This window comes from Mus caroli, chromosome 3, assembly GCF_900094665.2.
Source record: "Mus caroli chromosome 3, CAROLI_EIJ_v1.1, whole genome shotgun sequence".
Lineage (NCBI taxonomy): Eukaryota > Metazoa > Chordata > Mammalia > Rodentia > Muridae > Mus > Mus caroli.
Window position 1 is genome coordinate 139,442,272 of NC_034572.1, and position 15,105 is coordinate 139,457,376.

General features: G+C 47.0%; 1 protein-coding gene across 1 annotated transcript in view; it reads left to right on the forward strand.

Moving 5' to 3' along the window:
- The window catches only part of Lpar3 (lysophosphatidic acid receptor 3), a 66,264-nt gene that overhangs the window by 17,728 nt on the left and 33,431 nt on the right, over positions 1-15,105 (forward strand). Inside the window, exon 2 of the mRNA XM_021158195.1 lies at positions 1,636-2,392. Coding sequence (XP_021013854.1) covers positions 1,657-2,392 — 736 coding nt within the window. The 5' untranslated portion in view covers positions 1,636-1,656. The remainder of the gene's footprint in view (positions 1-1,635; positions 2,393-15,105) is intronic.

Here is a 15,105-nt window from a genome sequence, read left to right on the forward strand (position 1 = left end):
TTGTTTACAATTAGAAAAACTGTGAGCTTTTTCTTGTCCTAACACAACTTTATGGCATGACCTTGTGCTTACTGCTTGATGGTTCATGCTGGTGGTTGTTGTTTTGTTTGTTTTATTTTTCCTTTAATTCCCAGTGTGAGCTTTGTCTCCCCCCACCCCCATTCTCTCTCTCTCAGATATAGAATTTTGTGCAGCAAGCAGGGACCTCCTTGGAATAAGATCTGTTAATCATAGTTTTCCTGTGATAGCTCAACTTTTTCAAGACAAAAGGATTTCTTATTGTCATAACAACTATTCCATTAAAAATTCAGGAATCTGCAACTTAGTCTTTATGGGAGTTTCAAAACTTGGGTTTTCTCCTCCACTTTCCCAGTTACACACACTTCATTTCCAAAGGGCAGATAGCTCAACACAGGTCTGCTGAGCCTGTGGTTTTTCAGTGGATGGATTCCTGTCTTGGTTGGTTTTTGTTTGTTTGTTTTGTTTTTTATTTTGTTTTGTTTTTATGAGGGTTCCCTTCCATTCTGAAGTTAGAATCTTGGCCTTCAACTCCAATGGTTTTTGACGGGATCCTTCATAGTTTTGACCACACGGAGCACAGACTGCTCGGAGGCCGAACACAAAGCACAGAGACATTGGCACCTGAGAGCCTTACCTTGTCTAGGCTCTCCTACCTTTGGGGTCCAAGAGGTCTTATGCTTAGAAGGCCCAGTGCCAGCCCTATAAGCCTGGTACCACAGTTTGGTGTCCCCTCTTCACACAAGTCTCAAGGGCTTGCCTTCACTTAGCAAGGGCATTGGGTTGGATATCTGCACAAACCCTAAATGTCAGAGACATCTGTCGAGGCCTCGTCCCTACCACCTGTGGGCCAGAGTGTGTCCTGGGAGCGGAACTGAGTTGAAGGGATAAAAGTTCACATTGGTGCCATTTAGAAGAGGGACCATGAGGAAGAAGTGAAGGAGAAGATAAGGGAGGGGGGACTGAGACCAAAGTCTCCATTCCTGCACCGTATGCTTAATAAGTGGTTGTAACCGTATCCTGAAATGAAATGCCGGTGATAGGATGATCAAGGCTGGAATTGGAGGGGTGGAAATCAATCTCTTGGTGAAGGCATTTGGCCACGGATGAGAAATCCAACACCATTATCTTGGCAAGAATATGCCTGGCATACCTGCCTGCTCTTAATGACAGATCAGAACTCAGAAATAAGAAACTTAGCCTGGATGCTACCAGCAGAAAACATTCATTAATGATTCCTGTTACACTGTTACTGTCACTGGTGCAGACTGGGAATCGTAAGTAAGACAGCACATTTGACATATGGGTGCTTCCTGGATCATCTGTCCGTTCATTCACTAAGCCACCTATTCAGTTACCTGTCGCGGGGGGGGGGGGCGGAGGGGGAGGCGAGCAGAGCCTCTAGATCCTGGTGTGAGTTAAAAAGACACAGTTCCCTCCCGGAACTTTCAGCCTACCTGGGGAAATGATTTGCATGCAGGCCTAGCACTGGGGTAGGAGACCAGAAGTGAACTTACTGAAAGGAGTCACCTGGGGGAGGGGTGTCATAGAGGCAGTAGGTGGCTTAGCAAGTGACTTCGCCCAGAGTGATGCCGGTCTCCCTGTGTTCTTTTCCAGGAGGCACAGTTCTTGTCCACCATGAATGAGTGTCACTATGACAAGCGCATGGACTTTTTCTACAACAGGAGCAACACAGACACAGCGGACGAGTGGACAGGGACAAAGCTCGTGATCGTCCTGTGTGTGGGGACCTTCTTCTGCCTCTTTATATTTTTTTCTAACTCCCTGGTCATCGCTGCGGTGATCACAAACCGGAAGTTCCACTTTCCCTTCTACTACCTGCTGGCTAACTTAGCTGCTGCGGATTTCTTCGCTGGAATTGCTTACGTGTTCCTGATGTTTAACACTGGCCCGGTGTCAAAAACGTTGACTGTCAACCGCTGGTTCCTCCGCCAGGGGCTCCTAGACACCAGCCTGACTGCCTCCCTGGCCAATTTGCTGGTTATCGCTGTGGAAAGACACATGTCCATCATGAGAATGAGAATCCACAGCAACTTGACCAAAAAGCGGGTGACGCTGCTCATTCTGCTGGTGTGGGCCATCGCCATCTTCATGGGGGCCGTCCCCACACTGGGCTGGAATTGCCTCTGCAACATCTCGGCCTGCTCTTCTCTGGCTCCCATTTACAGTAGGAGTTACCTCATTTTCTGGACTGTGTCCAACCTCCTGGCCTTCTTCATCATGGTGGTGGTATATGTGCGCATCTACATGTATGTTAAAAGGAAAACCAACGTCTTATCTCCACACACCAGTGGCTCCATCAGCCGCCGGAGGGCTCCCATGAAGCTGATGAAGACGGTGATGACTGTCTTAGGTAAGCAGAGCCAAGTGAGCCATGGTTCCCATGCATGCAGCCAATCACATGGCAGACAGCAAATGTCCACTGTGTGCCAGGTATTCACTGTGCAGTCAGAAGGCAGCAGTGAAGAGATCAGACATATTCCCCACTCACAGAGCTCACGTTCTCATAGTTACGTGTGCTGATGGGGGCGACAATGCAGGCAGGACCTAGAAGATAAGTCTTGTGCTAAAAAATGTATCGAGCAGAAAGATGAGGTGCCACACAGTGTAGCCTGTGATTGCCAAAGGCATGTGATGTCGCGCATGGCCTTGGAGAAGGGCTGTAACGTGCTATTGAAGGGACAGCCTGGATCTCCGAGATGTGTCAGCAGACAGAAGATGCAGAGGGAGGGAAGATAAGAGGCCAGTCAGCCATCAGACAGAAGCCCTCTCAGGTTATGTAGGGCCATGCAACCTTAAGGACTTTGGTGTTTCTGGGTGAGGTGAGAAGCGACTGAAGGGTTTGGACCAGGGATTGACAACATCTGTCTCTACTGCTGCTTTGGGGAGATGCTGAGACGAGAAAGCATAGGAGCACAAACTGTGTTAAGAGGGCATCCTGGGACTCGGGGAGTTCCCAAGAGCAAGAGTGCAGTTGGAGGAGCCATCAGATCCTCAGTGTGCTTTAAAGATGGGGTTGGAGGGACCTGCCCAGCTCAGGATTATAAACATAGCACTTGGGTGGCCGCGGCAGGAGGATTATATAGAGTTCAAGTCTAGCTTGGGCAAAGAATGATGATACCCTTTCTCCAGAAGGTGGTGTGAGCGTGAAGAAATGATACCATTTGCCTTGATAATGCTGAGAGGAGAGGGGAAGGTGGAGAATGTGATTAAAGAAATAACGAAGATGGGAGAGGAGGTGCTACGGGGTGTGTGCGTGTGCTGTGTGTTTGTGTGTGTGTGTGTGTATGTGAGTGTGTGTGTGTGTGTGAGTGTATGCTGTGGGTATGAATGCTGTGTGTATGTATGTGTGTGTGTAAATGTGTGTGTGTGTGTGTGTGAGAGTATGCTGTGGGTATGAGTGCTGTGTGTATGTATGTGTGTGTGAGAGAGTGTGTAAATGTGTGTTTGTGAGTGTGTGTATGTGCTGTGAATGTGTGTGTTTGTGCGTGTGTGCTGTGTGTATGTGTGCTATGTTTGTGTGTGTGTGCTGTGTGTATGTGTGCTATGTTTGTATGTGCATGTGTGTGTGTGTATGTGTGTGTGTGTGTGAGTGAGTGAGTATGTGTGAGGGTCAGGAGTTTGGGGTCAGACTTGGTCAGGTTAAGATCCTTTCAGATATCTACATAGAGTGCAGATCCTGAACTCATGGGAAGAAGCTTGAATCATGAATCCAGGCATTTGTCCTGTGCTTAGAAGCCTTTGAGGGATTCTGCGGGGAGAAAATGGTCTTGAACTCCAGCAGACCACAGACTCTCACTTTACCCCGAAAGTGAACATAAGTGTGGTTGGCAGGAGGATCCATGGAGGAGCACAGGTGTAAGGCTTGGCCAGCAGAGGGGCCTCAGAAAGGACCTGGGCAATGAAGGCAGCCTGGGAGTCCAGAGTCAGCCACCAAGGAGAGGGAAGCAAGGTGGAGGCTCTTTGATCCCAAATACATAGCAACAGAGGATCAAGACTTCCTGTGGTTTATGTGGAAAAAGAAAAGTATTGCAGATTTCAGAACATGTTGGCTACTCAGTGTATGTGGTGTGGATAGAAATTACCATTATGTTTCTAGGACTTGAAGGTAGAAGATACCCAGGAAGATGGTTTAAAACAAGGGTGTTAAATAAGTAAGTATTTATGTAGTGCCCAATAGGTGCCCAGCATTGCCCTGAGTCACTTTTATGAGTGTTAATCTATTTCATCCCCATGGTAACTGTGGGAGACTGGTATTTTAATTATCCTGCCTCAGTCAGGTAGAGAAACCAGATTCAGGGCTTAAGCAATGTGCCCTATGTCATTTCCCTGTTGGTGGTCGGCTACGATACGGCCTCAAGAATGTACATACTTGATGCTGTCACCTGTAACAGGCAGTTTTGATTTGTTTGAAGTGTGTGTGTGTTTGTGTGTGTGATTGCATGTGTCAGGTTTCTGTGTGTCTGTGTGAGTGTGCAGGTGTACAGATCTCTGTCTCTCTGTCTCTGTCTGTCTGTCTGTCTGTCTGTCTGTCTGTCTGTCTGTCTGTCTCTCTCTCTCTCTCTCTCTCTCTGTGTGTGTGTGTGTGTGTGTATGTGTGTGTGTATGTCAGAGGCTAGCTTCAGATATTATTCTTCAGACACTGTTTTGTTTTGTGTGACAGTCTCTCAGGGGACTGGTGCTCACCAAGGAGGCTAAATTTCTGACCAGTAGGCTTTGGGAATCCACCTATTTCTGTCTCCTGAGGACCAGGATTACAGGTGGGCACCACCATGCTCTGCTTTTTAAATGTATATTCTTTGGCCCAGACTCAGGTGCACAAGCTTGCAAGGCAAGTTTTACCAACAAAATGAACTCCCAAGCCCTACTCAAACCTGTTTGTGTGTTTGCCGATATCTTTCCTGACCAGCCCTCTCCTTTAACCACCTCACTCTCCCTTTCGCATGTTACAAGTATATGGAAGGGCAAGGGTGAAGTTATCATTCCTTCCCGGGCACCACACAGGCTATTGACACTTCTGGTAAAGGCAGAAGGTTAGTGTGAAGAGGTCTGTCAGCGAGGTGAACTCGCCTCCTGCTTAGTTTGTAAGGCTGATTATTTGCTTGGCCATGAGTTCTGTGGAATTACCTGTCTGCTTGCAAGAACGCCCACCTCCGGCACTTTGTCTATACCACACAGCAAGAGGTAGAAAGGGCTTCTGTCCCCCAGGGAGTCAGGGAGGGTCTACAACCGGCACAGGCTTCATTGTCGTGTGTGAGTTTGCTGGCAATTATGGAAGAGTTTAGAATAAAGGGCTTGTGTGGTTTCAACAGGTGCGGTGTTGGGTAAGAAAAAAAAAAAACAGAATAAACAGTGAAATTGCCAAGCATAGGAGAAGTTATGGGATTCCAGTGTAACAGGCTGGGGAATTGGTTAGTGACAAGGGGACAGTGGGTGCTGAGGACCTCGGGAAGTTCCCCTGGTGGTGAGACAGAGGGATTTGGTGGAAGACAGGAAGTGAGGAAGAGGGAAATGAAACTGAAGAGCCAGGTAGTAACGGTTTAAGATTTCTAGCTTCTAATTTCTTTAATGGCAGACTTGGGGTCTCCAGATCTTTTGAAAGTTTTCTTTCAAGTGACCTGAAGCGCACAATTTCATCTTTTGAGGGTGATAAATTTCCTAATCTGATGTCGAATGGATGGCCTTTCAGTTCTTTCCAGGATGTAAGTAGCCAAAGAAATGGGAAAGGGAAAGGTGTGTGTATGTGTGAATGTGTATGTGTGGGTGGTGTGTGACCATGTGTGTGTGTGTGTGTCTGTGTGTGGTGTGTTTACTTGTATATGTGTGTGGTACGTATTTGCGTGCGTGTGTGTGGTGTGTATTTGTGTGTGTGGTGTGCTTATATGTGTGTGTCTGTGTGTGGTGCATGTATTTGTGTATGTGTGATGTGTGTGTGTGTGTATGTGTGTGGTGATTGGTATATATGTATGAGTGTGTGTTTGTGTCTGTGTGTGTTACAGAGAGAAATGCAGAAACAATGAAAGGATGAGTGAATGAAGCCAGTAGCCGACACAGGACAGTAGCCGACAGTAGCCGACACAGAATCATGGATTAACTGTGCGTAACGTAGAGCTTTTTCCATGAGAGCATCTCATGGCATCCCAGTGAGGAAGCTCTCAGATGCTACTCTTGTAAGAATTCAGTTGTCTAGCACAAATGTCTCCCAAATGATGGATATTAGAAAAACCGTCAGTTCTGGGGTCTACAGTCATAGTCACTGCTTCTCAGGATGTGGAGCTGGGGCACTTAAAACTGGCGTGTCTCTAATAGTTGTGTGATTTAGGTACTTAAATGAAAAAAAATGATAAACCTTAAGTAAGGAGTACTCATAGAGGAGTAAGTCTCAACGTCTCTAAGAAATGTTTTTGAAATATTAGAAAGTCAGTCTAAGCATTTACAAACAGTTCTAAGAGGCAAGTGGTGGTGTGTGTGTGTGATATGTATTTGTTTATGTGTGTGTGTGTGTGTGTGCATGGATTCATGAGCATTGTCTCACTTCCAGAGAGGAAATCGAGGAGGAGGAGGAGGAGGAGAGTCTTAGAAAGTCTGGGGTGTAGTCTGGAAGAAAAGGAAGAAATTATGTGTGTGAGAGAAGATATCTTAAGTGTGAGAAACAGCAGGATCAAAAGTGATGGTAGAGGGCTGGAGAGATGCTCAGCGGTTAAGAGCACTTGTTCTTGCAGAGGACCAAGGTTTGATACCTGCTACCCACATCGTGGCTCACAAGGATCCTGAACTCCAGTTCCAGGGGATCAGATTCCCTCTTCTGAGCGCTACACTCACCAGATACAAACATGGTGTGCCTAAGTGCATGCATGCCAGACATTCGATGCACATTACGTGGAACAAATAAATCTAAACAGTAACTCGTAACAAGGTGATGGTAGAAATACCCAAAGCTGCTGCAGCACAGCAGGAAGGGCCCAGGACTGCAGACCTTGCTATCCCACTGGAGAAAGAGTCCAACCGTGAGCCGGAACGGTTGGCTGTACTCTCAGTCGGATAGGAAAGTGTACAGGTCAGGGTCAGTAGACTGCTTCTTCAGGGTGGCGATGGTGGTGCTGTGAATATTGAATTGCCATGATTGGAAAGTCAGGGCAGCATCCTTTTCATAGTTCAGCAGCCCTGAGGCTGTGATGTACGCGGCTCCCTGACGATGGAGGAAGTTGCTCACTGGTACTCAGTGAGAAGACCTGGGAGACATACAATCGCTCCTTCCGAAGAGCACCAAGCCCTGCTTAAGGAGTAGTTTTGAAATCCTACTTGTCAACAACCTGATCAGCTGCAATAACCAACATACACACAAAACTGTATTTATTGTCAAACAACATACCACGTGATCTATGGGCACGGGGACCAGAAACCAGCTGGAATTTCTTCTGTGTTGCAATGTCTTACAAAACAAAACAAAAGGTGAAAGGCTTTGTGAACCTACGCTTTTAAAGTCTTCCAGGAGACTTCCTGTTCCGTAGGGTGATTCAGCGTGTAGGCTGCAGTCCATTAACGTACTCCAAGATAGACAGCTTATACTAAATAGTACCAAACCCTATACATACAGGTGAATTTATTGTATAAATTAGATTAGCAACAGGAACTGTTCAGAGCTCATCAACTTCAACATCTGCGTCTCCCCCCCCCCCCCGCCCCCGCCTCCCTATTTAAAATAGTGCTTAATGGCGTCTCTTTGTCACATCAGTTGCCAGCATAAGTACTCTTGCCCTTTGGAGTCAGTGCTAACTAATGTAAGGATTCCCCAGCTAGAGCCGCTGTGACAGCCTGACCATGAGTTTAACCCACAAGTTTCATGGTAACTAAAGGAAGAGCGGGGATGTGCTGGACAGCTGTGTCCCGTAACGTTATGAGTTCTTTACTTCTGGAATGTCCTGTTTCATATTTCCAGACCATAGTTGATTATCAGCCACTGAAGATGAACAAAGAGGAGGTGGTGTGGCAAGACTGTAAGCGATACATTAAAAAAAACCCAATATCTAATAAGAAAGAAACACCAGCATGTATTGTATTTGATAGGTTTGAGCATCATGTACTAATCCTCGTGTGTGTGTGTGTGTGTGTGTGTGTGTGTGTGTATGTTTGTATGTTCTAACGTCTGATCTGCAATGCGTCTATCCCATGGTTTACGAGCAGGAATATTTGAAAAGCCAGGTCTCAAGGTCAAAGAGCTTGCTTTTCTCTCTTTGCCTCTTCTCTGTCTTTCTGCCAAAAAGCACATATGTGTGTATACAAATATATGTGTGTATATGTACATATATATGTGTATAACACACATATATACATACACACATACACATACACTCACATACAATATAATTGCTTAGGGCTGTTGCAAAGGCCTGTGATAACTACAACAAGAAGCTAGGGATTTTCTTCTTTCTTCTTCCCATCTCACATGGACTGGTGCGAGACACTCCTTTAGTCTCCTGGGACGTGCTACTTTAGACTTTGACGAAATTAATAAATGAGGAAACTGAGGTTTGGAGAAGTCCAGTGGCTTTTGAAAATCTGGACCTCAAAGAAGAGGAATCTAGGCTTGCTCACATGGTGCTTAGCCTCTAGTGGCTGTGGCCAAGGTGTGCCAGCAGAGTGGGCAGCGGCTAGAAGGAGTGTGCTGTCAGTGTTCTTGGTGTGACCAAATACTTGAGGAAGGAAGAGACCGATCTGATGCATGACTTTGAGGGGTGCAATCTGTGCTGAGGACAACGTGGTAGCAGAGTGGCCAGAGGCTGTGGCGGCACAAGTGTCAGGCTGCTTGCCCTAAGGAGCAGGAACACAGACAGAAGACAGGCGGCAGAGCTAGGCTATCAGCCTCAAGGTCTTCCCCAGAGACAGTGATTTCCTTCAGCAAGTCTGCACTTCCCAAGGGCTCCAAACTTCCTGAATTAGAGCCACCTGATGAAGCCCAAATGTTTAAACATATGAGCCCATGGAGGCCATGTTATAGTCAACAACAAATGGGTACCCAATTTTCCAACATGAGGAAGAGGCTGAAGGGAGCAGCACCTTAGTTCTTCCTGCCATCAGGTCACTGTGCTGTGAGCACTTCTGCTGTTGTTTCATGCGCTCTCCATAATTCGATGTAGATGCTCCAACAGACAAGCAAAACTAGAGCAAGGTCACAATGGCTCTGACCGTCTTCTGCGAGCTAACTGATCCACAGTTCTCAAACCACATGCTTGCCAAAGTACACAGAAAGAGAGAGGACTTAGAGCATGAGAGGGAATCAGACTTAATCCTTTGTGACTTTCAGGCTGTGTGACCCCGGGCAGTTTAGCTAACCTCTCTGTATCTTGGAATTTCCATCTGTCTGAGGAGTCAGTACCTTTGCTATGGGAAGGGTTCGAAGGTGCAAAGACACATGCTTAGAGAACAACTCAGTCAGCATTTGGTGCATAGTAAGTACTAGGAAAACATTAGCACTTCGTCTTAGAACTCAGTTTCACTTGGGAGGGGTTCATGCTATATTGAAGCAGATTGTCCTCTTAGCCCCAGAAATGCACCAAGCACCCTAGAGACAGAACCTGAGCCTTGCTGTTGGTGCCATGGTAGCGTGAGATTCTGGAGTATAAACAGGCAGTGATGAGGAGGCTGACAGAGCCACCTGAGAGCTGGTGAGTGGCATCCGTCTCTGTCACTGGAGGTCTGGAGCGTCTGCTGTGTTCAACACAAATTGAAAATCTTTACACTCACCTTGTTGATTTCTGTGAACTACCTTCTTCCTTCAGACCAAACTCTGTCAGTGACTCCTATCTCTGACAGATGACGTTAGCATTCATGACTCATTTTTATAACATTTATGACTACACATTTGTGTCATGCCATAATGACAGTCAGCCCAATAAGAGTCCTACAACACAGGGCCAGCATCCCGTGTGTACAAAATGTTCCTCATGACACATTGTCTCCCTCTTCTAGGGCCCCTTGTTTTCAAGGGTTCCTACCGCCATTTGTAGAATCGAGAGATCTGCTGGGTCTGAGAAAAACTGGGAACAGAACCCAAGCCTTTAACATTGTTCATGTTCTCCATCAGTGAAATGTCTTTGCTCCATTGGATATAAAGAAGAGAAGGTAGGGAGGTAGGAAAAAATAAAGGAGAGAAGAAGAGAAGAAGGATGGGTGCAGGCAGGCAAGCGTGTGAGTGCAGTGATGCCCATGAATAGACAAACACACATGCACATTCTCACATGTACACCCATGCACACACATACATGCATGTACACACATACACATTCACACATGCACACAATGTATATTCTCACATGTATACACATGCACATTCTCACATGCACACACATGTATATTCTCACATGTACACACATACACATTCTCACGTGTACACACATGTATATTCTCACATATACACACATGCACACACACATACATTCTCATATATATAGACATGCACACATACACACATATACACATACACATATATGCACACACACACACACACACACACACATGTAACATGTGCATACTTTAAAACAAAAAGACCAAAGAAGCAAACCAAGGTTATATGTTTTGTTCCAGCCCTTGTGGTCTCGCTTAGTGCTGATGCTCTGTGGCTCAGGAGCCTGAGTGCAGTGTTTGCTAACCGTGTGCCCCAGCAATCAAATACTCGAAGAAGAAAAGCATGCCACAGCATTGTCCTGTGGAATGGCCAGCTTGCTGTCGTTCATGACCTTTCCTCCAGTATCAGTGTGCAGGGGCAGGGACTCTCATCAGATGGCACATAACAAGGCACCAGTGTAGACCTGAGTTTGGGACATGTGTACTTTGTCTTGAGGTCATTGAGTAACTGTTGACCCGGATGCTTCCTGGTGCAATGGGACTCTGTGGGTTGGAGGAGACGTTTGTTCTCAGGCAGGCTGGGAACGAATGAGTGCCAAGACCCCTGAGCAGCTGCCCCAGCAATGTCACTGGGCTTGTCCCCTCCTGTATGTGTTCATTTCCCTATTAGTGTGATCAGACACCTAAAAGGTAACTAAGGAAGGCAGGATTTATCTTGCCTGTGGTGGCAGGCGTGTAAGGGTACTCACCCACATCTCAGAGGACCAGGAGGAGGGAAAGGAGACTGGCACTCGGGCACCTTTGGCCTTTCCACAGTTCATGGGATGGTGCTGACAGCATTCGGGAGATGTCTTGCCTCTTAGGAGATTCTCACCCCTCTGTTGATCCTCCCTGGAAATGCCATATACACCCAAGGGTGAACCGCATTGGTTCCGTAAGTGGTCCTTAATATAATAAAGATAGCAATTCAGATTAATCCTCCACACCCCCTTCTCAGGGAGTGCTAGGCACCAAGAAGGCCACCATGTCTGCCTTGTATCTCTGTGTCCCACTCTCTTCGGTACCTTCTCCTCCACAGCCTTGTCAGGAGTCTGTCTTCTTTTGCTTCTCGGCATGAAGCCGTTTGTTGTCCTGTTCCTTCTTTCTGTTGGCATCTCAGTGTTTCAGAAGCCTCTCTTTGCAGTCAGTTCAATGCTCATTCATTCAAAGCATACCCTCCCTCCAGGCCCATCGCAGCCCAGCCATCTCTGTCTGTTTCTTCCCATACTGCCCCAGGAGCACTCCTGTATTAAATACAGCCAGCATTGTAAATCCTCTTTCTTGCCCCTTCTTTGGGTTTGCCTCTGACATCTTGTTCTAGAAACCCGAGAAAGCTTCAGCTCTGAGTAACCATTGGGTATTTCCTGTGTGCAAAGGTTAGAAGCACATTTTACATTTTACCTTCTGAGGACAAGGTTCTGGGAAAATGGCACAGAGTCGCAGAACCCTGTAGTCTCCTCTCTGGGGGCTTGATTTCTCTCAATATGGTCACTACCCACCACTCAAGAGCCCTGCCCTCTTCAGGCTAATTTAACAGCTAGAGTATTATAATGAACACATGCTGGCCTGAGGTAGAATTTTGTCAAATTCACTTTAGCATTATAACGTTTGGAAAATTCAATAGGGGACTGCTGTGTTCAGCAGGAAACTGGAAGGAATCAAGAACAAAGGATGTCTTCTGGAGTCACAGCCCATCACAGATTGAGAGACCAAGATGTCTCAAATAAAGGACAGGAGAACCAAGAAGTAATAACTAGAGACACCTCAAGTGAACCCTCTTCCAGCTCCCACCTCTTTTCCTTGATTACCATACTGTTTCTGTGAGCTCTACAGTGTGTCAGAAAAAAATTCCTATGGCCTTAAAGAATCTCTAACTTTTAATCATGCTGGCTTAAATTCCACCTTGTAAATCGTTGTAAATAAGTACTGTGGTCAGAGCTCAGGGCTTCCTGGTTCCTTCTTGCTACAGCAGGTCCCAACCTCATATCTTGAAGCAAGTTACCTGTCTCAGAGGCCAAGTAACATGGATGCACAGGAGTCTAGTCATAGGGCTTGCCAAATAATTGTGGGCCTTTTATTTTTTCCCCTTGTAACGTTTCTCAAAAAGAAGAAGAGTTCAGCATCTGCATCTTCGTATTCTAAACATTTATCAACCGCCTCTGACGACCCGGCCCCTCCCTCAAGGACACTCTGTGTATGCCTTGTGCTAATGTTTTATGGTTGTCAGGGGAGGACGGAGGCTTATGACTCAACAGTGTGTCATATGAGAGGTCACGTTAAGTCAGAGCTGTTCTGTGGGGCTATCCCATGCCTGACTCACAGGAACCCCAAATGATGAGTTTATCTGAGGAAATGTGATGCTGACCCAGAAAACGTAACTAAAAAAGATGAACCAAAGGACTGAGCAGAAGGCCCCAAGCAGAAGAATACTGCGGACATGGATGGCTCCTGACGGAAATGGGATATAAGTCAGCTCCCACTGGGAGAAGACAGGCGTATAGATACGCACACGGCTAAGAAGCCACGCCAGGGCTGTGGGTGGGAAGGGAGCTGGGCAGATTGTTTACGGAATAACATTCTAAACAGTAGTGGTGTTCTGTCTGTAAGGCGTCCTGCAGCCAGAGCACAGAAGGTCTTGCATCCTCAGATGATGTGTTACTTGCCTGTGTACAGCAGAGATCAGGCAGGTAGTGGGAGCTGGGCCTGAGTGGGGTGTGATGATGTAGAGAGGGCATCTCCTGCAGCTCTCCTGGCAGACCATATGCTATGCAGTGACACACGCGGATCCCCTTCTCTGCCTCCATCTCACCACAGGAGCTCTGGACTAATAATAGATACGTGCTACTACTGTGTATGGCTTTACATCATTTCTGGGGATTCGAACTTCAGGTCCTCACGCTAAATGCAGCAAACACTTTACCCACCGAGCCTCTTTCAGCCCCGACTGTTTTACTCCTAATACCAACTCGGTACAAAGCAAACAACAAACAGACAGAACACAGAACTTTATTTAAACGAGTACCACACTGTACAGATCTTGTACAGCCCTGGATAGAACACGTCGCTGCCTCCAATTTGAGGATGAAGACACAGTTTGAAAGAGGTAGAAAGCCGGGCGGTGGTGGCACACACCTTTATTCCCAGCACTTGGGAGGCAGAGGCAGGCGGATTTCTGAGTTCAAGGCCAGCCTGGTCTACAGAGTGAGTTCCAGGACAGTCAGGGCGATACAGAGAAACCCTATCTCGAAAAACAAAAACAACAAAAACAAAACAAAAAAAAAAAAAGAGAAAGAGGTGGAGAACTGTCCCAGGTCACGAGCCAAAAAGGCCAAGAAGCATCCATTTGAAGTCCACCCCTCTGCCCCGATCTGTGCCCCCTCAGATTGTGCAAGCCCAGTGCCTACCTTCTGGGCCTAGAGTGTGCCTGACGAGCCAGTGGCCGCTCTCTTAAGGGTCTTCTGCATGGGCCCTTTCCTCAGCCCCAAGCCAGGCTGTGGGGTCTGGCTTGTGTCACTGGAGACCTGTCACGCTAATGCCATGACAGAATGGCTTTCCTTTCTGCTTCTCAGTCAGGATTCATCTCTGTCTCCGTGGAAGGACTTAACGTCTAGAACAGGATCTGACCTTTCTCACTGACCATAAGGCACGAAAGGAAATATTTTTGTTAGAGTTGTGCCTGGAGGTTGAAGGATCTCCAGGGCTCTGCATCCTGGATCACGCGGTCCCCTCCTCAGGACAGCTTGTCCTGTGGACAGGGGTTACATCAGGGCGGCAGAGGAAGCGCAGAGGATGTTCTAGAAAGCATGAATCCATTTCTTTCCTTTCCCTGCTTCCTTAGTTCACTCCTATGCCACACTGCCCCCTTATGAAGAACAAGTCAAGATAGAAACAGTGAAGATATTAAGGAAACCACAACAGTGCTTTACAGCAAGTGTTAAACCCTTTAAAGCAGTGGCCCTTGGTGGCCTGGCCACGAGACTGATCTCTGAACCTTAGATAGACAGGGCTAACCCTACCAGGAGCCAGGAGACTTAGAGCTCATTCAGTGTTCTTGCTGTGTGTGCTGGCTAGTGTTTAATCTCCTTGATTTTGTAGTCCTTTCTTTTCTCAGGGTGATATCTTTTTCCTTGTCTTCAAGCCGGAACACTGACAGCAAGACAGTGGTGCGGTGTGGCTGGGAACTCCCCATGTGATCCTGACAGCTCAGAGGAGTTCCTGGGATTCTCTTTCCACATTCCTGGCATTTCCAAGCTGGAATCACCAAGGAGTCAGGGCAGATCCTTCCTGTTCTGTTCTCAGCTTGCCTCCTTGGTCCAAGACAAGGCTCAGGAACAGTTCTGATCAGCTCCCCTTATGACTGAGTTTGCCTTTAAGAGCTCCACACGTGAGCCTTGGACCAAAGTTCAGAACTTTGTGTCCAGCTGGAGCAGTTCCTCCCTTGCAGGGTCAGGGTCTCTCTCCGCAGGAGATAAATGCCTTGGGCTCCTTGTTCCTAGGGATTCCTACAGTGTCCTTGCAAAATCTGAGTTTCAGAGCCACTGTGCTGGGTTTGTTTGTGAGGGTAAGCAGGCTATTCTTCTGGGATTGTGAGACTGCTTACATCTGCCTGCCTGCTTCCCTCCCTTTCTTACTGAATTCCTTCTTCTTCCCTCCCTCCCTCCTTTCCTTTCTTTCTCCCCCTCC